Consider the following 26,063-nt stretch of genomic DNA (forward strand, 5'->3'; position numbering starts at 1 on the left):
CGATCAATGGGTAACAGAATTAAAAGGGGAAGGATTGCCCCAGATTTGGCCTGGGGGGGGTCTTTTGAAAAAAGCGTCCTAGATATGGTACGAACGTGCATTCACCTCAAGTACAAGGGCAAACAGTGGCAAAACAGGAAGGAGATATTAGATCTCTGGAGACTATTTGAGGAAATACCCCCACCCAAAGCTCCGGCGCCAAATGTCGATCTACCTTCCACCACAGATAACCCATTGATGATTCCAAGAGAGGAGAAGGAACAACTAAATACAGAACAACCTGTAAAGGTGATTAGTTTGTACCCGATATTACATAAACCGGCCCCCGCAGCAGGATATAGTGATCCTACTTATGTGCCCCCCCTACAACTACTACACCCCTAAAACCAACAGCCCCCCCACCATACGAAAGCACTAGAGAGCGTGCCCAGAGAAGCGCGCAAAGAGGGGACATAGAAAAGCTAACGAGCGATTTAGAATCGAGGCTCTCGATAGCAAAGGATGAACTCTCAAGAATAAAAGACATATGTGAGCGTACAGCAGGCACTCCCACTCGATCAGGACGTGTATCCAGAACATCAAGTGAAAGTAGAGAAATTGAGGAAGGATGGAAAAAGGGTGAAATATTGTTCAGAATAGAGGAAGAACCGACAAGAATAATACAGGTGGAAACACCAGAGGGGAGTATCGGTGATGTATCACGGCAGACAGGGATCAGAGAGGACCTGCTATGTGATGTCCGAGGCGAAGTAGATGAGAGTGATAGGTTGAGCATGGCAGTAGGAGGGGAAAGCGAGGAGCTGGACGGTGGATGCTCACTAGGAACAATAGACGACGAGTGGATGGGGCGACTAAGGAATAGAGTGGGGAGGATGGCGCCATTGGGGTCAGCAACGACCAAAGTGGGTGAGGGCGCCACGTTAAAAGGAAAATTACAACTTCCACTAATACACAGAGGGGGAGGAAGGCCAAACTATATACCCTGGGCCCAGATGGATAAAGCTAATTTGATGAAGTTATTGCCCCCGTTGTCCGGAGGGGCGAGCAAGTGGATATATGCATTCGAGAAACATACTGCCGGCATACCGCTGGCAGTAGGCGATGTGAAAAGCCTACTAGTATCAGCAGTGGGAGATCAAGCAGACAGAGTATGGGTTAAGGCTGGTTTCCCGGCCGTGACATTAGATTGTGACCGTCATGATGGAGCGTCGTTTAATACAGTGCGGGCACGGGTTTGGGATGCGCTGCGGGAGACGTTCCCAGATACTCCAGATTTACAGTCAGTAATGCAGTGTACAATGAATGACGGGGAGGATGCTATGGATTACATACTTCGGGTACAGGAGATGTGGAGAGCGGAAACGGGCACACCCTGGCACCAATCCACATCTCTATTTTATTTTATCATTAAGAGGGGGCTCCCAAAAGAGGTGCAGAAGGCACTCGATAAGATAGCGGGCGTTGAGGCAAAGGGGTGGCCAGAGATCCAAAGTATAATAGTGCACCATTGTAAAAGGATAAAAGAGAGAGAGAGGGAAGTAGCACAGAAAAGGTTGGCAGACGAGGCAAAGTTGGTACAATCAAAACTGGTGAAGGTTGCAGCAGCGGTAGCAGGGCTCCCACTCATGAGGGAGGGAGAGGAAGGAGAGGAGGGGCAAATAGCAATACAAGGAAGAATAGCAGCAAATTGGGCAGGGCAAGGACAACGACAGTGGACTGAGCAGGAGCAGAACGGAGGTCCAATGTGGCAAGAGTGGGCCCCACGAGGGGGTAGAGGTGGGTACAGGGGCCGAAGAGGAGGACAAGGGTATGGAGGAATGGGAGGAAATGGGTGGCAGGGTCCCAGAGGTCCACAGGGGAGCTGCTGGAATTGTGGGAGATGGGGACATTACTCAAGGGAGTGCAGAAGCAGACAAAACAACGGGTTTCAGGAGACAGAGCAGTACGGTCACCCCCACCCAGGAAGCCCATACGGCTTCCCCATGGGACAATACCAGCAACCAGAAAATGCAGGACAAAGAAGTAACGCACAACCACACGGACATCAGTACAGAACACAAAACCACCCACAGAATAATGACAATATACAATACACGCCAGGTAACACTTTCGCCACAGTAGCTAATGGAGCGCCTGCCCCCGCACCTTATAGCGGCGTGTCAGTAGTTTCGGGGAACATTTTTGATCAAGGGGGGGCAATGAGACACCCCGCATAGGACAGCCCACAGAGAGCACTTGCGTGTCCGGTACTATCTACGACCCACAATGCATCAGAGGAACCATTGATAGGAGCGCAGATAGGAGACAAGCAATTCATATTCATGGTGGATTCGGGAGCGGAAAAATCATGTATTAAAGAGGGCCGGTTCCCGTTATCTAATAAAACTTTAGAGACGCAGGGGTTCTCTGGGGCTGTAATTGAAGTTCCTTACACAGAGGCATTGGATGTGACAGTGGGGGGTAAAACAGTGAAAGCACCCTTACTGTATTATGAACGCTCGCCCATTAATTTGCTGGGGAGAGATCTCTTAAGCAAACTAAATATGACAATATCATTCACAGAAAGTGGTATCGTATGTTCAACACCTGGCATATGTCCCCTCCGCATAATGGCAGTAATACATGGCCACACAATCATGCAGGAGATCAGAGGGTTACCAAGAAACGAGGAGATGTTTATTGAAGGCATGAGAACATTGGCTCTTATAGTACCAGAACTAAAACGGATGGATTGGAGGATCCCAGCCGAATTCCTTTTCCGCCCCATAGTGAGCCCCGACACAGCTCCCGGGTCAGTGCTATCGTTGGATTTACACGCAGTACACGTGTCAGCAAACAGAATATGTGTGATTGGCATTGACATGGAAGGATGCGAGTGGCGGACAGTACTGTGTACAAATGCAAATATCCCACTGCGGGAGCTATCGGACGAGGAGCTATTTTCCGACACTGAGAGAGATGGCGAAATAGTGATGGAACTAGCAATGCCGTGCGACATTGTAGTTACAGCCAGAAAAACTCAAGTTGAATTAATGGCTGTAGTAGGAGCACCACATGCATTTTTTGATGACGACATGAGGTTAGTACCCACTAACATATGGACAAATGGCCCCCATGATGTGGGGTTATTACATGGGGTTCAGCCTGTGGTAATAAAACTGAAACAGGGAGCAATTCTACCCCGGGTAAAACAATATCCATTGTCACGCGAAGCAGAAGAAGGGATCAGAGAAACAATAGATGCACTGTTAGCGCAAGGAATAATAGTGCCCTCAAACTCCCCATGTAACACATGCATTTACCCGATTAAAAAGGCGAAGGGAGGTTCATGGAGGATGATACAAGATTTACGCCCACTCAATGATGTGATTCAGAAGGAGTTCCCTTTAGTCCCGAACCCGGCGACAATACTATGCAATATTCCAAAGACAGCATCCCACTTCACGGTCATTGACTTGAAAAATGCATTTTTCTCGATTCCCTTAGCAGAAGAGAGCAGGTACTTAACAGCGTTTACACTAGGGGGGAGGAGGTTCAAACATTGGAGATTACCACAAGGATATTGCGAGAGCCCAAGCATATTCAACAGGATACTACATGAAGATCTGGGGAACTTGTCTGTAGAAAGCACGGTGATTCAGTACGTTGATGATTTATTGGTTTGTGCACAAACTGAGGAAGAGTGTAGAAAGGATTCAATAACACTCCTGATATTATTGGCCAATAAAGGGTACAAAGTGGACAAGGGCAAGTTACAATACTGCCTGACAGAGGTCCTATATTTGGGACAGCTGATATCAAAGGATGGCAAGCGGATTATACCAGACAGAGCACAGGCGATTAGAGCAGTTGGGGAGCCCAAAACAGTAAAAGAGATGCAGAAATTCCTGGGCATGTGCAACTACTGCCGAGCATGGATATTGGATTATGCAGCATACACAAGGCCCTTATTACAGGCACTCAAAGAAGCCCAGCAGGAAAACAAACACATAGAATGGACAGAAGAAATGAACACATCATTTAACTCACTGAAAGAGCTAATATCAAGCGCTCCAGTACTGGCAAATCCAGATTATGGGCGCGAATTCTTCCTATTCTCGCACTGCAAAGGAACACTGATGACAGCAGTGCTGACACAAAAGACATCGTTAGGGCACAAGCCACTGGCTTACTATAGTGGCACCCTAGATGCAGTAATGCAAGGTCATTTCGCGTGCGAGCAATCACTAGCTGCAGCCGCGTTCGCCATTGAAAAAAGCGCCACGATAGTAATGGGCTGTCCTGTGACACTATTTGTGGAACACTCACTCTTTGCAATATTAGAGCGATCAAAGAGCACATTGACAACACAACGCGCCACAGCATATGAAATAATATTGTCCAGTGCAAACATACATATAGTAAGATGCAAAACAGTGAACCCAGCCACATTCATCACAGAGGCGTGCACCATAGAAGACATGCAGAACCACAACTGTGCAACATACACAGGTGACGAAGGTCAGGACCAGGTGATTTTTGAGAATGCCCTCAACGAAGGAGAGGTGTATTTCGTGGACGGGTCAGCCTCAATAGACATGGAGACAGGAGAGAAACATGTGGGTATGGCAGTGGTACGATTAGAGGAAGGTGAATACGAAACACTAGTGCAACACCGCCTCCCATCACACTATTCAGCCCAAGCAGCCGAACTCATAGCACTAATAGAAGCATTGCATGCAGCTAAAGGATGCGCAGTGACGATATATACAGACTCAGCATACATGACAACAACAGTACACGGAGGGCTGGCACGGTGGGGGCGGAGAGGGTTCCGACGAGCAGATGGAACACCGGTTCAGCATGCAGAATTATTGAAAGAACTGATTGAGGCCCTGCAAGAACCCACGGCAGTGGCCATCGTAAAATGCCAAGCCCACACTACAAATACAGATCTTATATCTTTGGGGAACGCGGCAGCAGACGCCGCCGCCAAAGAAGCTTCATATTTTCAGAAAGGTGAGGTAGTAGAGTACATGTTACACCACACAGCAAGCCAAGAGGTCACCACAGGATACAACATGATGCCTACACAAGAAATAATAGAGCTGCAAGAGGGAGCAAGTGCAGAAGAGAAAGTGTTGTGGAATAAGAGGGGATGCAGCAAATCGCCGACGGATTTATTGTGGCGACAAGAAAGTTCAGGAAAAGCAGTGATGCCAGTCACATTGTTAGAAATAGCATTTCAACAACTACACTTCCCCGCACATAACGCAAAACAACACATAATGGCGGAGATACAAGAAGATTGGTTTGCACCTTGCCTCCAGGAACACATCACAAGACTGGCATTGGAATGCACGACATGTCAAATTTATAACTCGGGTATGACATTGCGCACACTAAGGGGTACGATACCAAAACCAAATGGCCCATTCAGAGAGCTCCACATCGATTATGTAGACATGGGAGAAAGATGTAATGGGGCCCGCTACATGATTGTGATTGTATGTCCATTTTCAAGGTGGGTGGAGGCAGGTCCTTGTGCGCGTCCTGATGCGAAGGGCGCCGCAAAGTTCCTAGTACGGGAAGTGTTCCCGCGCTGGGGAATTTGCGAAGTTATTCGCTCAGACAATGGCACACATTTTGTTAATGAACTGTTCAAAGAAGTGACTACGTTATTGGGAATAAAGCACAAATTATGCTCGATTTATCATCCTCAAAGTAATGGCGTAGTGGAAAAGATGAACGGCCTGCTAAAAAGCAGATTGTCAAAACTGTGTTTTTCCCTTAAAAAGACCTGGATGTACTGCCTACCCTTGGCCCTGTTCGAATTGCGCAATCAGCCAAGCAAAGACCATCATTTGTCCCCGCATGAGATCGTCACGGGAAGGAGAATGCACACAGCGCACTCGCCTCTCCGTGAACGTTCTGATGCACACAGAAGCGCAGCGATATTGGGAGAGGAGTTCACAGAGTACTTGAAAAAACTAACACGGGCAGCACGCATTATAGCGAAGCAACTCGCCCCCCCCTCTACAAGAGAGGAGGGGAATACAACAGAACGGGTACCACTGCCTGACAAACAATTACAGCTAATGCCAGGTGACTTTATATATGTCAGAAGTTTTGTACGAAGGTGGAATGCGCCACGTTTCCATGGCCCTTATGAGGTAGTATTTTGCACGCCCACAGCAGTAAAGGTAAAGGGCCTAAGATACTGGGTGCATTTGACAGACGTACGCAGAGCTTATAGCGCCGTGGAAGGTGAGGTGCAGGACGAGGCACAGGCAACAGCAGACAGTGGTGTTATGGAGAATGAGTAAAGGTGATTTTGTGTATGTGCAGCGATTGACAATGAATGCAAATGATCACATGGCATTCGTACGAAAAAAAATAAAAAACCTTGTTCTCTCATTTTTTTTTTTGAAATTTTTCTTTCTTTTGAAGAAGATTTTATATATATTGTACAATGATCTAAACGTATTGATTGCAAATACCCTTGTCTGTGGAAACAAACCCTTCCCCTACCCACGCCCATGCTTTATGGAAAAAAAAAAAAAAAGTTAATAACGTCCGGGAAATGTTTACATGTCTGTACTTAATGCACTTTTGTATCTCAAACAGGAATTACCATGGCATCTAATGGGCAGCCTGCAACTAATAGATTTGTTAGGATTAGAGAAGTGTTGATAGATAGACTTACATATTCATACGAATGCGGATTGTCAATTTGTGTTATTATATTTTTCCTATCAATGTTTTGCCTGGTGACGTATTGGTTTATAGCGTTCATCTCTATCGAGATGACCGAGGGGGGAGGGGGGAGTAACATCACCCGAGCTCTGGGGAGCAATACAACTACAAGTGTAAATATAAAAGAAGGTGATTTTTTACTATGGGATGGATCACACTTTGTATGGGGTTACTACACTGAACCACCAACTGTCGCCCTGTCAAACTCAAGAGGTATACAAACAGAGATGGAAAGCAACACAATGTCCACACCTGAAATGTATAGCAGCCCCACTACCCTCCCCACCCCATTAGAAGAAAGTGATTTGTTGTTTATTGAGGAAGATGGGAATGTTATAACCATGACAGAACCTAAGGAAACATATCAGAAGTTTGACAAGGGGGGTGGAGAGGAGGAAGGGGGGCTCATTTTTTCATTTACCAAAAGCAGCCGTAGGAGAAGCAAGGATAGTCGGCGGAAAAGAGAGACAAGCAGGAGGGGGTATGATGAGTACTATCAGTTAGGCTTAGACAAAATGGAAGACCCCCGGCACCCCCACCAAGCAAATAAATGGTATGCTGATATGAGTGCCACAGCCAAACAAACGACAAATGAGAGCTGTTATGTCTGCTCGCTCATTCCCCATGCATCAGGCACACCTAAAGTGTTGCTGCCCAGAGAATTGCCCATTGTAGATGCCCAGTGTCTCCTTCATCTCACGCTCAATGATGATGGTGACAATGGGCAACTCTGGTGGTACAATTAAGGCGACACAAGAAGTACATGTACAGACAGGAACAGATAACACTCCCAGGTACCAGTTAGTGCCTATGTACCGTGATAAGTACATAGTAGACAAACTATGGCACACCACTATCAAAGAACCCCGAGATGTGGAACTGGAATGGTATGAGGAGGTCTGGGTAGACTTGGAAGGAAGTGGTGACTGTATATATTTAACATGTACACCAGACGAGTATGCTAGAAGAGGTGAGAGCTTGAGGGGAGTATGTAGGGCATGGATGCCTAGAAAAGGAACACCTGCATGGGATGACGCAGTGATAGAGGAACAAGAATGTAGAAGATTGGAAGAGCTAAAGAATTCGTTACTTTAGTAACGAAAGGGGGGAAATGTAGGGGAGGACTGGCCGCGAGGCCCTCCTCACCTACAGCCTTCTCCCCAGGTGAGGACCATGGCTCGATGGGCGTCCCCTCATGCCACCCGGGCCCAGGTGGAGGAGGGTTCACCCGCCGACGACATTGCCCACACGTATCCGTTCCCTGCATATACAAAAATTCAGTTAGGCCTAGAAGCCATCTTGTCTAGCAAAGATGGCGTGAGTTTAGCACACTGTCGCGCAGCCCCCCACCTTTGGAGGACTTTCCAAGCATCCCTGCCGCCGCAGCACTATGGTAGATCCGCTGCGAGCGCGTTCCCATGAGAAAGCCGGGTATGAGATAACCTGAGATGCTAAACACTGTAACATTTCGTCGTTCACAATGTAATACTGCATCCCGTGCGACCTGGTCCGCGAGGCCAGGGCAACGCAGAAATGAATTCAAGTAGTGGTATTAGTGAACTACTTTTCTTAAACAGAATCTGCAAACCATGAATTAGCCATAAAAGTGAAATGTTTATATGACTTCACATTGTGATTGTACTAATGCTGCTAGATCACAGAGAAAGTGTCTTTAAGTCATATGTAGACACATGAACCCCTATATGTCTCCTTAAGTCACCCATAGTGGCAACCGTCAATCTCTGTGGTCCATAATATAGTTCTACCTCATGTACCGTCGAATGTATATAGATACTTAAACACTGCAGTACATATAATACCATGTAATGAAAAGGTACTCGAATCGACTGTATTAAAGAAATGTGTAACGAAGTCGAAATATAGATGTGTGTTTAAATAAGATCAAAATAAGGCAAAACATTATAAAAGTTCTGCATTCAAAAGTCAGCAACGCACGAGGAAAAAACCTTTGTGAATATATGCAAGGCCATTCTCCCTCCCACCCTACGAAGCCTGCCAGATAAAGAAGCTAAGGCATGTGCCGCGCTCCCTCACCTCCCCCAATCAAGCTGGAGCCGCTTCAGAGAGTCAGAGGCCCCGGTACCGCACCCAAGGCCACAGCCCGCCACCTGTGTTATTTACAGCACTGTAATAAACCCACGTTTGAATCCACAGATCTACCAGCACCCTCTCGTAAATCCCACAACCCCCCTAGACCACCCCAAGAATCATGACCCCGTGCAAAGCTGGGACAAGACACAGAGCATTCGGCCCAGGCCCCAGAGCCCAGCCCCTCGACCTAAAATACCGGTCAATAGGACACAGGTAAATCTCACCCCAACCGACAACTACCAGACCTCTCACGAGGTGCATTCCTCATGTGTTGCATTTATTTTATAAGATAAACTGCTGAGCGATTTATTGATGAACTTAAATGTCGTTTCTTGAATAACTGCAGTGCGCATGGCCTAGGGCAAACGAGTCAGGAAAGGTATTCATCTTTGTCACAGGCTGCCCCAGCATACCAACACCGCCCGGATGACCTCAAGCCGGCCTGCCAGGCCCAACCCACGAGGCTGACCAGTGACGTCCTCCCACCCGGACCAACCAAGCTGCAGCAACACCTATAGTTAGTCGACGCCACCCAATCCCAATTAACTTGTGCCCCCTATAGTGTGTAGGTTTTGATGACGTTTTTTGTATTAGAAATACGCCTGTCTTTGCTATTGTCAGACAGAGCGCTCTCGGAGGTTGCAGAGTTCTTTGCATGCCCTATTCTTTGGATAAACTCCCACTTACGCTCACCAGCACTCTGTCTTGGCCTTATTCCCATTACGGGAGTGTCCATCATTGTCTCCTATTGCGGGGAGGATCGTGCTAACTTGGGGGCGCTTCCTTTCACTATCATGCAGTTCTGATATAGGAGCTCCTTCCTGTGGCACGACACTGCTGGCACCACTGGTCGAAGCATAAGCCTGCAGCTGTGTTCGTGGAGTATGGACGAGCCTTACTTTTTGTTTGCCTATTTTTCGGGAGAAAAGTGGGGGTGTGCCGCTTATTTGTGGACTGGACCCCATTTACTCCCATTCACTCCTGCACACTGCCCGGCTCCCATTACCTAAAACACAGTCCTTTGTACCTTTTCGTACATGTTTTTCATATTAAAATATGTTGCCCACAACTCCGTTTCCCTCTTTCAACCACACAACCTCTATTTTTTTCTAATTATTTGCGATAGTTGCTCCGTTTTTCAAAACGTTTCCAAGATGGTTAGAAGTTTGCATTTTCACTGTTTGGTTCCGAATTGTAGACATATATTGTAAAAAAGGCTTAAGCCTTTACTTTTTTCAAAGGGGCGTTTTGTTTTGATGGTTTTTCTTTCCTTTCATCTTTGCCATAATTTTAAGCTAGAGCACAAGCTGCATTTCTCTACCGGAAATACCAGGAGTTTAGGTTCCGTTTTTCACTAACCACAACGAACAGAGGTGTTGGTTCGGCAGGCCTGGCACGGCCAGTTTAGGGCAGCGTGTACAGGAAATGTATTATTTTTGCTAGTCTTAGTTTACCAATTTGCCTGTGTAGCACGCCTGCAACGAAACCGAAATCTGATCTTTCTCTGACCGTTCCATGTGCTACTTGCAAGTACAGCTGGACCACATTAAAACATATTTACAAATAACAAAGTATTCCTGGAATGTCTAGTTGGCTGGTGCTGGTCTCATTTTAGTCTGCCTTAGTTTGAGTGTCCCTTTGTCTGAGATTAATAGGCTATTGGGAGTGCCCAGATTTTGCTTTTCGGTTGGTACAAGCAATTTCCCCCACTTGAGTATGGCCCACCAGCCCCTTGCATCACATTTTTTATTTGGGAGATTTCCAAATTGGAACAATCCTGCCGAAGGGCAGTTGCCAATTTCTCATCTAGAGTAATATCTTCCTGTCCCTTCTGCCTTACCGCAAGCCATCGCCATCTAAGCCCTTCTGCATAGTGTTAAAAATTGCAAAATGAATTAATCCGTCATTACCCGCTCTTCTTATCCAGCCACCCTCCTAGGCCATCTTTCGTCAACGGCCATTGATCCCTCTTTTAATTAACCAGCCCGGGTTCCGAGGCGACATTTACATCTTTACCATACATTTTGATTAACGTCTCAACTGATTTTGATTTGGTTTAACGCAAACCGACTTCATTTTGACAACTTGGCCCAAGTCCTTACCCCCACACCTGCCGCCACATCATACCCATTAGTACTGTTTGCACTTTGGTCATAAGATACTGTAATGGCTCAGATTGCCCTGCTTTCAGATCACCAAAGTTGTCATTGTGCTTGGGCAGCCGCTTTTGACTAGTGAGGTCCCGTGCATTGCACTGGTCTCCGTGCCATTGAGGTGAGGTGGTTGAGGTGGTTGTTCCTGGATGCGCGCATGTGCAGTTTAGAGGACAATGTTGGCCCTGGCTGGCTTTGGACAAATCATCAGCACAGGCATTCCAAAGCCTGCGAAGCCTCTTCCAGATAAGTCCATGCCTCTCCCTAATGTCCAGTGCTGCATTGGCTTAGTATGAATCAATAAAGACTCAAACTCTTGATGAGGTCTGTGGCCACCTTGGGCAATTTCGGCGAGCCTATGGTTGACGTTCCGGGGAGGCGGAAGAGTCTTGATGCCTAGGGATGTGAAGAAGGTCCCCATAACACCAGATATGGGTAGGTGCCTGTACTAGTCCACTTTCCAGATCAAGCCTTCTCTTCTGTGCCATGACAAGCAACCTCCTGAGATGCCCATTCGCAAAAAGACGTTTCTGTTCCTTCTATGCCTGCTCCGAGGGAGTAGACGGGAGAGATTTGCTTCTAACGATGATGTTATGTCAGCGATTGGATGTACCTCTTTTGCCGGATGTTGGGTTTTCGAAAATAATGGTCTATCGCTAGCAAAAGCCACTATGAACCCAGAAAGTAGATCAAAACTGGGTGCCACGTAAAATGGATAACAGTAGGAGTCTAGGACATCAGCAATCCAGACACACAGACTGGTAGAAAAGGAGCAGGAATCTGGATCAACAGAGTGGGATTAGCAGTAGATCGGCGTCTCTTATGTTGCCGGGCACCATCTTGTCGAGGACGTAACATCCGCACGCAATTAAGTGTGTATGGTCTATGCAGTCGCCATGTTGGAATGGGCAAAAGACCCAATAATGCGGTGTGAACATAAACGCCACTTCTTCCACCTGGACCACAGTTGAGGAGGCATGACATGTTCAAGTTTCCAATCATATTGTCTGAGCCTACCCCTCGTTAATTTCCACTGGCTGTCGCAACATATCCCTCTTAACCTTCTGAGTGCCAACGTCTTTCCTCCTCCACAAGGGACTAGAGTGCTAGGACACATATTAGGTTTCATCCAAGTCCTTGGTATTTGAAAAGGGGGTGCACAGGACGAACTCCCAACTCCCTACCTCCCTCGTGTAGGTGTGTGCACATTCAAAATGAGAACAGTTTTCTATACTTCTATTTACATCCTAAAGATACTCAATGTGCATTGGATGTCACTTTTCTTTTCCTCCTTAACTTCTGTTGGTGTCCCACCACTTCACTTTTATTGTCTTCTCTAAAAGACCCCTCCTTACCCTTGGTCAGCATCCGAATTTACCCTTCCTTACCTCTGTCACAGACCAAAACACGTAGGTGAGTTCTACTTCAGGTTTATCATATACAGCACTGGGTTGGGAGGAAGGCCAACAAAACAGATTTGATTGTAAAACTAGCGTTGTCGAATCTGACATTTGGGAGTAGTCTTAGTAATGCAAGTTTAAGGGAAGTGTGCTTCATCATATGATTAGTTGTCGATGGTTGATTTAAAACTTGCTTTTGGTAGAATTGATGATTTTACATTCTACATGCCTCATAGTCATTATAACCATCCAAACTGTATACTTCATGCCACCTCTCACTGTGTGTGTGTGTGTATGTGTGTATGTATGTATAACATCAGTGACCTCTGTACTAGCATTGTCAGTGACGATCTACTGCCATCTATCCTATAACGTGAAGTCAATGACGATGTACCCCTAGTGCCCTCTGTTATATTGGTGTATGTGAGCAGCATGACCACGTTCTTTCCCTCCCATCTGCAATATTTACTGATTGACGATGAGTGATCTGTAGCAATTTGTCATATAAAGTAAAATTCTCTATGGATTCTTTTTTGCCAAATTCCTGACCACTCTCTTGCTATCTGCGCTACAGCATGAAGTTCTCAACAATGACCATCCATGGACATAGGTCCTGTAACATGACGTCATTGTCTGACCGCACCTCCTCTCATATGGCCAGTCACTCATTTGCCATCTGCCAGATATCGCTTAGTCCTTGACAATGACGATATTTCCTTGCAGCGTCACCTCATCAACGTTGGCCATTTTATTGATGTCTATCCTGTGATGTAAAGCCATTGATGATAATCGCTCTACTTCTGTGTGTCCTATAGTATGCATGTACTGCCATGGCCACTTTGTTGCCGTTTGTCTTGTAACATGAAGTCCTTAAGACTAGCAACTTGAATGCCATCTTAGTTCTTGGCCATGATGAATCTTGGCATTTGTTATATAACATGAAGTGATTGAGGATGACTAGCGGTGCTTCGCTTTGACCTTCTCTCTATTTTCCTTTCTCTATGCAGGAAAAGCTCACTCGGACAAAGGGGATGACGATATAACCCCTCCAGGGCCGGCTTTCAAGGAGGTCTGGCAAGTTAGTCTCCGTCCCAAAGGACTGGGTCAGGCAAAGAACCTGGTTGGTATCTATCGCCTCTGCTTGACGGAGAAGACTATCAACTTTGTGAAACTCAGCTCAGATGCGGCTGCTGTGGTCCTGCAGCTCATGAACATCCGGCGGTGTGGTCACTCAGAGAACTATTTTTTCATTGAGGTGGGTCGATCTGCCGTGACAGGACCTGGAGAGTTTTGGATGCAGGTGGAGGACTCTGTGGTAGCTCAGAACATGCACGAGACAATCCTGGAAGCCATGAAGGCTATGAGTGAAGCATTCAGGCTCCGAAGCAAGAGCCAGTCACTGCCATCAAATCCTATATCTGTCCCCTCTAGGCGCCACCATGCCAACCCGCCCCCGAGCCAGGTAGGCTTTTCCCGACGATCTCGAGTAGATGTGACAGCCAACACTTCACCAGCGGCAAAGCACAACTTCCAGAGGGTTCGTACTGCCAGTGATGGCAATGGCTCAGCTTCAAGACCAGCTTCAGAAGATGGCAGTCCCGCCAGCACCACACCAACCCTGCGAGTCAAGTCGCAGAAGAACCCCGGTGGGAACAAGCCATGCAATCCTCCATCAAGTCACACCAAGTCCACTCCTGTGCCTTCAGCTCGTCCAACCTCTCTGCCTAACCCTGTCAGCCCTTCATCAAGCAGCACGAGTGGCCACGGTTCAGATTGCCATTACACCCACACCTTGGTCAATTCCATTTCGGAATCACCAAGTGATTATGGTTTTATTTCCTCAGATGAATGCGGCTCTAGTCCTGGTGACTTGAGGACCCCTTATGACCCGATGAATTTCCTCCCTGCTTCCTTGGATGATAGCAGTCTAAACTACATCAGTATGGGGAAGCAGGGGCTTCAGTCCCAGGATGGACAGTGCCAGAGAAAAGCACCTAAGTGGGCCTCTGGTAAGGGCGGCGAGGGAGAACGGAACTTGAACAAGAGAGCCTCTCTGCCACCAATGTCTGTGGGGAGGGTGACGCCAAAAGCACCCAGGAAAAAAGAAGGCGAGGAGTACACCATGATGACCCGGACTCCCAGCCGTGAATCATTCACAGCGTCCACCAGTGCACAGCCGTCTTCTTACTCTAATGGCCTTGATCCTGGCCAGTGCGAGACATTGAGGGAGAATGAAAAGATTGGTATGGGCATTACAGATAATGGTTATATGGCCATGTTGCCTGGAGGCCGTCATGGAAGCCAAGGTAAGAGTGATGACTATATGCCTATGACCCCGAATAGTGTCTCACCGCCCCAGCACATTGTACGTACAGAGGTTGGTGGTTACATGGTCATGTCCCCCAATGGAAGTTGCTCCCCAGACAACGCTGCTTACCGTCAGAGCTGGATGCATGGCGAGAAGTTTTCTGTAGACAGCAATGACAGCAAAATGTCAGTCAGTGAGTACATGAACATGTCCCCCCTGAGCTGCTCTGCATCTAGCACACCGCCCGATACCAGTCCCCACCTAGCGGACGATGCGCCCAAGATGATCTACTCTTACTACTCCCTACCCCGTTCCTACAAACATACTGCGACGGCCACTGTCCGGCCATTCACTGCCTGCGCGGGCTCCACTCGCCACTCCTGCTCTTCTTCCACCAGCAGTGACAGTCTGGAAGACCCAGAGCATGTGCTGATGACCTTTGGACCGCCAAAAATTGAGAGTGCTGTCCCGCTGAAGCGTGGGAAGGGACGCCCACCGGTCAACCTCTTCATTGATGTTTCCAAAGCAAATACGCTCCCTAAGGTACGCGAGAACCCAGCAGTGCCTCCAGCACCAAAGAGCCCCGGAGAGTATGTGAGCATCGAGTTTAGAACTGGATCTGCTAGGCCCCTCCCAAGGCCAACTTCTTGCATCAGTGGGTTTCACACCTTGCCCGCTATTCCCTTACCCTCAGAGTATATGAATATGGACTTAGACCCACCTACTGGCTTTTCCCGTCGTGCTGCTAGGCCTTTGGGGGTCAGTGAACCGAAGAGAAAGCCCTTTGGGGCTACTGCAGAGGAATGTTTAAATGTAAAAGGAGTCGTCGCTTCCTCTACATCGATCGGCTCACCTACTTTCAGTGACTACACCGAAATGGCCTTTGGTACTGGCGCGGAGACGCCAAAGTCCTCCTCACCCATAGAACAAGAGACAACCTTGCGTGAGAGTGATCTGATGGAGCACATTGCAGACATTGGAACCTTTTCTGTTTCGAAACTCAGTCCAAACCCCAACCAGGGTGCCAAGCTTATCCGAGTGGACCCACAGGGGCGCCGCCGCCACTGCTCAGAGACATTCCTCTCCGTGCCAGCAACTGTGGCCTCCCTCTCCGTGCCCTTCTCAGACCATGCCAAGCGTCACAGCTCCGCCTCTTTTGAGAATGTCTGGACTAAAGGGGAGGCAGGGGCAAGTGCCGCAGCTGTAAATGGAGCAATGGCGGCTGTGCCAGACGACCACTCGGGGAGCCTGCCCCGCCACCCCTCGGGAGGCTTTGAGAGTGGCCTCAACTACATAGACCTGGATTTGGCCAAGGACGGCAGCCAGGAAGGACCGTCCGTGCAGCCAAAGCCTTTTGCCCAGTTCCATGTTGCTGCTAGTGGTGCTACTGGTGGTGTTGGCGGGGCCGGTAGTGCTGGCAGCAGCATTGCCAGTCTGAACACTTATGCTAGCATAGACTTTCACAAGTCTGAGGAGCTACGAAGCCATAAGACGACAAAAGACGGAACAGGTGAGCGCCCATTTTGACTGAATTTTTACTGCTCTTCACATTGGTTTTATCATGCCGTATAATAGCACTATTGGCTAGAAAGAAACCTCTGTCCACAAAACAGTGTTCGGTTGGTCAAACAACTTTAATCCTTATTGATGAGCATGCTCAAAATGCTTATATAATTTTATTTTTTTCTTTATTTGTTTGTCTGAATAAAATCAACCTTTCAAATTATTATTTTTTTCTTCAAATTTCCTTCTCGTACAAAATGCTTAAAGTTTAACATACATTACGTAAAATGTTATCCATTTCACAAATTCAGATTTACAAACAAAAGATTGACATTAACATTAAAATTATTAACATTTCATTGTTCTAACAGATTACAACCCTACATTTTTAATATAAGTGTTTGTGGACTATTCTGGAAATAACTGATCAAGAAAGTGTACTATTGCTTTCCTCAGAGGTAATTTTGTATGGGAGAAGATACGCCGCCATAAGTCCTCATGATCAGATGGTGTAAACATACATAGAGTAGTTCAGAAAAATACATTTTGTTGCATTTCTAGATTGGGACAGGAGACTATGATATGTTCTAATGCAAGGTTGTCCAACATACGGCCCGCGGGCCACAATGCGGCTCGCCAAGCCATTTTATGTGGCCCGCAAGGCCGTATGTTGGACAACTCTTGAGTGTAAAAAAAGAACTTTTTTTTTTTTTTAAATATGCCTGTGCGCAACTGTAACTTCCTCTGGTGACCCCATGGGGTCAACAGAGGTAGATCCAGTCCTCGGCCACGAAGCGTTTATTTATTTATGCAATGTTTGTCGGGTATCCGACAAACATTGCAGAAATAAATAAATTTGTTAAGAAGATCTTGGGACTTGATGATGGAGGAAGGAGAGCATATTGAGGGTTACCTCGGGAATACCATTCATTTTCAGTGAGCGCGGGTCCATACAATTGCCCAGTACTCCCACAAACTATGAACAATGGGATTAATATAGTAGCAATTACTTTGCATGTAAATATCCCATTTCAGGCAAGTAGGACCCACCATGCAAGAGAGGAACGGGCTGTGCAGGAGTTCCTCTCGGCGTGGGCAGCACAGTGGATTCCTGAACCCCTGATTAGCCGTGGGCCGCTGCTCAGAGGGCCATTGTGCGGAGTAACTTTCAAGGTTTGTCATCTCTGGACATATGTTTAACAGGGGTTGCGGCGACACAGCCTGTCTGCCCCAAAAATTGTTCTTTTGAATTGCGAATGTCACCGAAGATGAACCTTTATCAGCTGAGAAACTTAACCTTTGCAGTGCTTTTTTTCCTCGTCTCAAGACAAAGGAGAACAGCGGGAGCTCAGTTACGTTTACCTCTAAGCACAGTGCGGATTGATAAAAATGTCCATGCATTATACCAAGTACATTGGACATTATAGATGTGGCCAGTGGGGTATCAACACATGGCGAATACCACATATACAGCACAATATGTTACCCTAGTAGTGCCCCAATAACACACTGCAACCTGCAAATGGGCCTCAGTGGACCACCTGCCAAGGTTTCTGGAAGTTGCTTATGATCTTGATCTGTGATCTATGATATGATCTTATATGATAGTTTATTTATAACGTGCTTAATACCCATGCAGCAGTGATCCCAATCATAAAAGTGAAACAGGCAAGCCCAACAGGTATAACTTATTTTCACTCTTTTGGTAGCACAGTCTGAGGGCAGCCTATACCCTTCAGGAGAGGTGTGAGCTGATACAGTTGCAACACAAAAAACAATAGTACTATGTTCCCAAAATACCTTAGTTCTTGTCTTTCGGATCTTAGCAGAGCCAGGCTTTTCAGCATCAGACCAGAAGCATGGGTGCCTTTGCGCTGGGCTGGGGTCAAGTCGGAGAGCAGCAGCGATGGGCCCCAATGATGCAGTTCTGTTTGGCAGTGGTGCTGATTTGCGGGTAGAAAACGCTGGGAACAGTAGGCCGTGCCAAGTGGATGGCACTGGAAGACTCAGTGACCTCTGGGCCCGGACAAGGGAATACTTGCCTTTGGCGCTGTGCAGGCTCGGCTGACACAACACGGCATATGGTTACGGCAAAGATGTCAAAGCTTCAGCATTGTCATTGAGCAGAACTCTGAGATTCAGGGGTGGTGGAGCGTCGAGGTCCAGGATGATTATGATGGTGTCAATGGGGCCAGCGCTGAGCAACTCCGCTCAGGAGGGCCATGGGCCCGTGTGGGGCCGACAGGCCAGTGGGCAGACTGCAACAGGCCTGCTCGAGCCATCCTGCTATTTATACAAATCTCGGGCCAAGCAGGGCCTGATGGGAGAAAGGAACTGCGCTACAATCTGTTCTTCTTCTGGGCTCTTCCTGCTGGAGCTTCCCCCTACACGCGGGACAGGCAGCTCTGCAGATGCTCAGAGCTTCCAGGGTTTGGGGGGTTGGGGCTGGGTCAGGGCCTACCTTCTCACCCTCGCTTAGCGGGGCTTCCCAGAACTGACCCAACCCCTGCCCTCTTGCATGCAACTCATACTTAGCTGGCAGGGGAGAATCTGATCTCAAGGGCAGATCTCCCAAGGTGAGGCTTACCCATTGCACATCGGATTTGCTGACCCCTGCTATGATCCCAAATGCGGGATACACGACTGCATTATTTCTGGTAGTGGGGGACTGCGTTCGCGCTCTCCCCCCAATTTATTGGTTAAAGAAAAGGTAAAGTGTGCACTAGGCCTGCTAGGTTGCATACTTTAAGATTGTGCTCACATTGCGTTTCTTCAATTAGGTTCACCTTTGTGTGATCACTTTTCCACATATCTGTTGAATTGAATTATGCTTCTTTCATCACCACAAAAGTAATGTGTATTACAGAGATAAGCTTCCATATGTATTGGGCACACTGCACATGCTCAGGCAGCATCAATCATGTTTTGTACAGGACAATGCTGGCCTAAATTAGGAACAGCCAGCATAGACATGTTGCTACAGGGGCATATTTTGGGTACAACCAGCATGACAATGTGTTACATCAGTGACAGTGCTGTCTTACACTGTGGACACATTGATCATTAAAATGTGTTGTGTTGTAAAATGTTCTTTTCTGCTGTTGGTGACATGGAATTTTCATGTTCCCCTTTAGAACTTATTGTAAACTTATGGCTTTTTGGTCACCTTTTCTGCTGTAAAATGCACCATTTCAACCCCATATTTAAAAAGAAATTCCAAACCCTCCCTAGAGCCTTGTAGCTCCTTTGCTATGCTCGGTCGCCCCACTATTTCAGAAAAATATTAACACATAGACACTGAAATAAATCGCAAGCAACTAACCTTTGATCACTGCCCATGACACCAAAAGCTATCTTTGGGACTGCATTGCTATAACTCCCTGTGATGCTATTCTGTCAAAGGTCACACAATATCGCTTTTTAATATACTGCTTTGGGTGAGGTTGTTGACTTTTGTCTTGCCGGCCCACTGGGTGACAAAGTTAATGCTTCGGCCCCACATTCAAAAAGGTTGGACAAGCCTGTTCTAATGTCTCCATCTGCATGATATTCTTGCAAAAATGGCAAAAATTCAAGTCTATAGAGATGTGTGTCCTCCTGGCCAAGATGTCATTAGTAGGCCATAAATTCAATCTGAATCTGAGATATTTGTTTCTTATGTATGGAAATGGACATTTAACCAGATAATCTGACATTTGGCAGTGTCTATTATGTCCAAACGACGCAGAAGTAAAATCCTCATACAACATACATTTTTCTCTATTGGATATCCAACTATGTTGGTATAATTTCCTTTTTGCTTGCATCGTATTGTCAAGTAGAAGTTGCAGAGTGATACTTGCATCTGACATTATATTAAAGACCTCTTGACGCCACTTCAATGGTAAAGGATGCACTGAACTGATCAGGTAATGAGCTACTGCACCTAGAATGCTATTTAATTGCAAACCCAATAAGCATTTACGTAGAAAGCCGCACTTTTTCCACGTAACATATATTGATAAAGGCACTAGACCCAGTTCATAGCGCAAAATCGGCATTGGTGTACACATAGGTAATCTCAAAACCTTTTTCCAAAATCGAGCTTCAAGAACGTGCCATACTGATTGTTGGTTTCTTACCAATACTTCCATTCCATAAACCATAACTGGAACAACTTTTTGCTTGTAAAAAATCAATATATGTTTATAAGAAAATCTGCCATATTTGTAAACCAACATTTTTGCTTGGGAGGTCAAGGTTGCAATTTTGCAATCAAGATTGCTTAAATGTTTCGAATACACTACAGAATCTTGAACACACATCCCTAGGTATTTATATTCTGAGACAATCTGGATACTCATTTGATGTATATGCCAATTATATTTGGTTAATCGATTTGAAGTTCTCCTTTTACACACTAATATCTGTGTTTTTTCCTGATTAACAATCAAATTATTCAGATCAATATATTGAGCCAAACCATCAATTAGTTTTTGAAGCCCTGTCGGAGTGCAAGACAGGAGCACCAGATCATCCGCGTTTAACATCCAGGGTATGCGCTGAGTTCCTAGTTTAGGTGGATCTGACGGAATAGATAGAAAGAATTCACCAATATCCGGTATGAAAAAATTAAACAAGGTGGAAGCCAAAATACAACCTTGTTTTAAGCTTCAATTTGTTCTAATAGGGAGAGATAGTAAACCTTCTGCGTTTAAACTGACTTGCAGCTGAGTATTCAAATACAAATGTTGAATCAGACCAATTAGAGAGGGAGGGCATCCATAACGATACAGTTTCTGATACAGCAGATTCCGGTTAATGGAGTCAAAGGCCATTTTGAAATCCACAAAGGCCATATAAAGAGGTTGATTATCTGTGGTACTTTGTGATTTCAACATGTTTATGGTTATCATATTTGGGGTAGTGCCTAGACCTGTTATAAAGCCTGACTGAAAGGGGTTGCGTCTAAATGTCCTTATTGACCAGTTGTTAAATTCACGTAAAACAATACGTGCAAATATTTTGCTTGGTGCGTCAAGTAAGGATATCGGGCGATAGCTTGCTGCGTTATTGCCATCACCCTTTTTATAGATTGGTATGATGATGGAACATTTCCATGACTCAGGAATCTGTTGCTTTCGATTAACATTATTAAACATGTCAAGTAATATGTTAGCCCACAGCTCTGGATGTTGCTTCAACACATAATTTGAGAACCCATCGGGGCCCGGAGCTCTCGAAATACTGGATTTGTGTATGAAGTGGAGAATATCCTCACTATCAAAGTCTAGATGAAACGGCCCAATTTGAGTAGGAATCAAGTTATTACTTGAGTCAAGATGTTGACTGTATATTTTCGTAAAAGTAGTTAACCCAAGTTTGCTCATTTACACAATTTGATTGAATTGCTACTTGATTAGCAGCAACAGATTGGTTTATCATTGACCAAATTTGTGTCGCATTTTTATTTCTTAGGGTACGTAACATATTGACTCTGTCAATTTGGTATAAGCTAGACTTTCTGCTCCTCATACAATTTTTGAACTTAGTTTTAATGTGTTTCAAAGCAAGATCTCGTAGGGCTAGTGGTAATTTTATAGCTTGACGTTTTTCTTGTCGAATTTGTGTTTTCTTGTCTTTGACCTCACTACTGAAGTTATGAAAATGTGGCTTTTGCTTTCTCTTTTGTCTTATTGAGTTTGGCTGAAACAACTGCATAGCATCAGGATAAATTACTTCTTCCAAATCCTGGTTTTTACTAGCTTGTCCGAGTTGTAACGCATAGTAATCACCAAAATCCTTAAGCGGCATGTCATTCCAAACTAGTCTATTACGGGCTGTATTTACAATTATGTTATCTTGCATGAGATCAGATTGAACTTCGTCTACAAAATCAGAGACTGACCATTCCATAAGCAACATATTGTGATCGCTCAGATCTGTATGGTTCACTTGGAAAGATGTAATTTGTGCCATAATATTACTGTCAACATACATGTAATCTATCGTGCCAGCACTATTCCCTCTATGCCAGGTCGATCTAGGGGGTGTATCAGAGGGAAGTGAGCCATTGACAATAAAAGGATTTCTCGATTTGACCAAGTTTAACCATTTCGCCAAACGAGTGCCATAGTAGGTTTGTTTTTGAACAAAGCAGTGGAGATTAAAATCACCTACTATAATAGTGTAAGAATTACAAGGGTCCAGTAAAATAAGATCCAGTAAACCAGTGATATCATCAAGAAATTGATCATCAGAGATGGCCTCCGGATTCCAATACAGATTGATCAAAGCAAAGGATTTCGAGTTATGATGTACTTTGATCATCTGTATGTACGAGTTTGGGGAAGCCCAAAATTCAGTTTTTAAAGTTGAGCTTTGCTTGATGGCAATTAATAACCCTGACGTAGGCCTACCCCGAGCTGCCTTGTTCGCTGGAACTACTTGGAGGTCATAGCTGTTCCAAACAGGTGGCTCTATGAGCCACGTTTCTTGCAGCATGATTATATCATGCGCACATAGCTCTGTTGGTTTATTCAGAAGATGCCTAAAACCTTGTGAGTTCCAGCTGACTAATGATAGCAACTGTTCATTGTGAGACAACCGCTAATGGCAATTACTTTGCTGAGTACAAACACAAGGTGTACTTTTTGCTTGCTTATTGCCCATACTCACATCAATATGAGTAGCGAGAGGAAGTGCCAAGTCCCCATTCACATGCTGTGAGTTAGGCAAATCTTCCAAGAGGATGAAACCTAAATCAATCAGTTGAGCCTTCACTGCCCAGATCATGTTCCAGATTACTCGTTAATTTATCCACAGCCTTACCACAGTTCTATTCCCTTCTAAAAGAAACTCCACTTGTTCAGTGTCAATTGAGTTTATATCATCCAAAGCAGGGATTTCTGAAAAAATTTCCAACACCGATTTCCGGTTTACAATATATTGGGTAGCAGGTGGAGGGCAGCATTTTATTATTAGACAGCAAGTGGCTGGTCGTTTCACTTTTATTATGTTTTGACTAGTTGCCCTGTTTGGGAGAGTCGGTAACTTAGTTAATTGCCGAGCATCCACTTGTCTATTTTGTAAAACTTCTGCAATAGTAGTTATTAAATGTTTAATTTCAGAGTGTGATAATCCGGGGACTATAGTTGTCGGCACACTTTTTAGTTGTTGTAGATTGTAAGATGAAGCTAACATTTCATTTGAACAAGAGGCTTGGGATATTATTCTTTTACAGGCGCTCAAGATTTCTCTCTCCTTACTGGGTTTATGTTCTGTTTTTTCTTTAATAGCATGTAACTTAAGCTCAGAAAGGTGCTTTAATGGTAAAGATTGTGTTGATTGCATTGCCATATATTCATCAACTGCACGTCGTATATCCCTTCGATGAATATCAGAATTTATTTTGGTTTCACAATTTTGAGAAGCTTGGGCCTCTGACATATCATTCAGTTTTGCTGTTTCCATTTGATTTAAATCTTCACATAAATTGGGAGTCAAAGCTATTTCAATTAGGTCATCAAGTGGTTTGTAAGATGGAATCGGTATCACCCTAGAGAACGATGTAGTGAATTTCTTTGGATGGGCTTGAGATTGATATTTCTTTGTGATTGCTTGGGACATTTTCACAGCTACTGGGCATGGTATCGCGTTGACAAATCTTTTGGTCTGCAATGTGGAATTAAGTTTCATATTTTTAATAGTTTGGGGTTTTTTTTCCCCCAAAGAAAAGGTTTCTTTTTTCCAGTTTTTACCACATCTGTTTGTGAACTAGCCACTGTAAACAATGAGTATAGTGGCTTAGAAAGAGTTAAATTGTCAGAGTTCAGGAGTTCTTCCCTTCGTTTTTCAGATCCCATTCCACTTCCTTTTTCAGATCCCATTTCTGAAGACCACTGAATCACATCAGTTATAATTTCTATAAAGTAAGGGAAAGATGGTTTACAAAAATCTCCCAATTGACCCTCTGTGGGTAGAGCAGCAGTTTGGGTAGTTACCGTTACAGTTGTTTTTATCATATCATTAGATTTAAACGTCCTTTCCATTTTTTCCTCTAAGTTCTTGGCCACTCTCTGTTGCCCCAACATGATCTGCTCGGTTTGTTTATATTGGGTAGATAGTTTAAGGTCCATAGATTCAAAGACTTTAACCATTGACTGAAAGGCCAAATTCGTTGGATTTAAAGCAATTTCCAGCAGTGCATTAGCAGGTTGCATCTGGGTAGAGTCTACAATGGGCAAAGTATGATGCGTTCTTCAAGGAGTCGGTGCAGCAAAGGAAAGTTCTGATATAACAGAATGAGAAATACTCGGGTGTATAACTGGAGAGGCAGATAAATTATCATGAAGTGTTTGAGAGGAAAAATGTGATTCATTTAGATCTATATTGAGTACAGCAGGGTCTGACACTACATCAGATGACAAATCATTCAATTCAGTAGGTATTGGAACGGGTGCCGTCATCACATTACACAATAACACACTGTCAGACAGCGAATGTGGGTATCGAGAGGACAGACTCAAGCTGACTTACTCGTGGCAGGTTACACAGGACCACAGATTGAGTGACAAGTTTTCCTGACGGTTTGTTTGCGAGAATCGCTGTTGTTTCTTTTCTGCTGCCAATTTCCATAGTTGACACAGTAGCCTTGCAGATATTACTTGCCAATGTCGGAATTCTTACGCCTGTTACTGGCGTTGATGATTGCGGCATGTCTTGCCAAAAAGAACGAATATCCATGTGCCTCCCAGAGTTTTCCAACATTTTTGGCCGTAGTTTAACCGTTTTCGGAAAGGGAGTGGAAACACTCCATGTTCTTTTTTTTTAATTGGGGTGGCGTTGTAAACCCAGATACGGATTCTAAGAAAACGGCCATTGAGGACGCCGGGGGCATTCCTGGTGTCAGGGTAATCATGCCTGTCGATATAGTTGGGTCTAATCCCAGATGGAACTTTATTTGTACAAATGCAAATTCAAGTAACCAGACAGTAATACGAGGCCACTCCAAGCCACGACAAGTGTGGCAAAGCAGCTAAGCGGTACTTAATAGTACTTGCTAGGTTGCGCGCGCGTGCGCGCGTGCTGGTTTTTATAGGCACTCCCCCGGGAAACGTAGCGGAGCAGCGTAGACTTGCCTCTGCAGCCTAAACACGAAAACAAAAAAGGTATAAGGACGGATGTAAGCAAAGGCTTTAGCTCACAAGTGCTGTATATACCCACAACACAGTTCATCTTGTGGGAAAGGGAGTACCAGCAGACCGAATCCAAGTAAATCCACAAACGTCACGGAGTCTTTCACAGCCAAGCGGTACTTTCTGGTACTTAATGCTTCCATATATAGTTATCTGTACATGCGTATAAGTCTGCTTGTGATTTCTGCTCTCTTTCAGGATGTTTGGAAACCTAGCTATGTACCAAATTGGGAAGGATTCTAGTTGTGTGTTGATTTAGCCCTCACCAATGCGTACAAGTTATTTGTAGTAAAGCAGGACATCCTACCCTTTAGGTCAACAACCTTAATGCAGCTATTGCAGCGATTGGACCACCAGTGTGCTCCAAGGCATTTAGCTCTGTTCTGGTTTGTGAAGTCCAACTGCGAGTACAGGCCAAGGCAAAACCTGAAGTGAAATCTGGGTTATGTGCACTTGGCATGTGGGACAAGGGAAAGTTTGGTTCCCAAAAGTGGAACAAGTATAGGGTCATAGTGAAGTCGGAATATGGCACTGCACATATCAGTTGGAGTACATTGGCCTTTTTAAGAAGTGAAATAATATTGGGTAGGAGCATGAAGGATGGAGTACAACAAACACAAAAGGCTCTACTTGGTTATACATTCTAACCCATGATTCCGAGTAACATGACAAAAAT

The 26,063-nt window shown here is 45.2% G+C and overlaps 1 protein-coding gene and 1 non-coding gene across 2 annotated transcripts in view; both read left to right on the forward strand.

Moving 5' to 3' along the window:
* The window catches only part of LOC138567117 (insulin receptor substrate 1-like), a 488,944-nt gene that overhangs the window by 131,703 nt on the left and 331,178 nt on the right, over positions 1 to 26,063 (forward strand). Inside the window, exon 2 of the mRNA XM_069645005.1 lies at positions 13,408 to 16,218. Within this exon, the coding sequence (XP_069501106.1) occupies positions 13,408 to 16,218 (2,811 nt within the window). The remainder of the gene's footprint in view (positions 1 to 13,407; positions 16,219 to 26,063) is intronic.
* LOC138462516 (U1 spliceosomal RNA) lies at positions 18,739 to 18,900 on the forward strand. The gene has a single exon (XR_011265116.1). It is a non-coding gene; the product is annotated as a U1 spliceosomal RNA (small nuclear RNA).

The sequence above is a fragment of the Ambystoma mexicanum genome, chromosome 1p, assembly GCF_040938575.1.
Source record: "Ambystoma mexicanum isolate Mex_15411 chromosome 1p, UKY_AmexF1_1, whole genome shotgun sequence".
NCBI lineage: Eukaryota > Metazoa > Chordata > Amphibia > Caudata > Ambystomatidae > Ambystoma > Ambystoma mexicanum.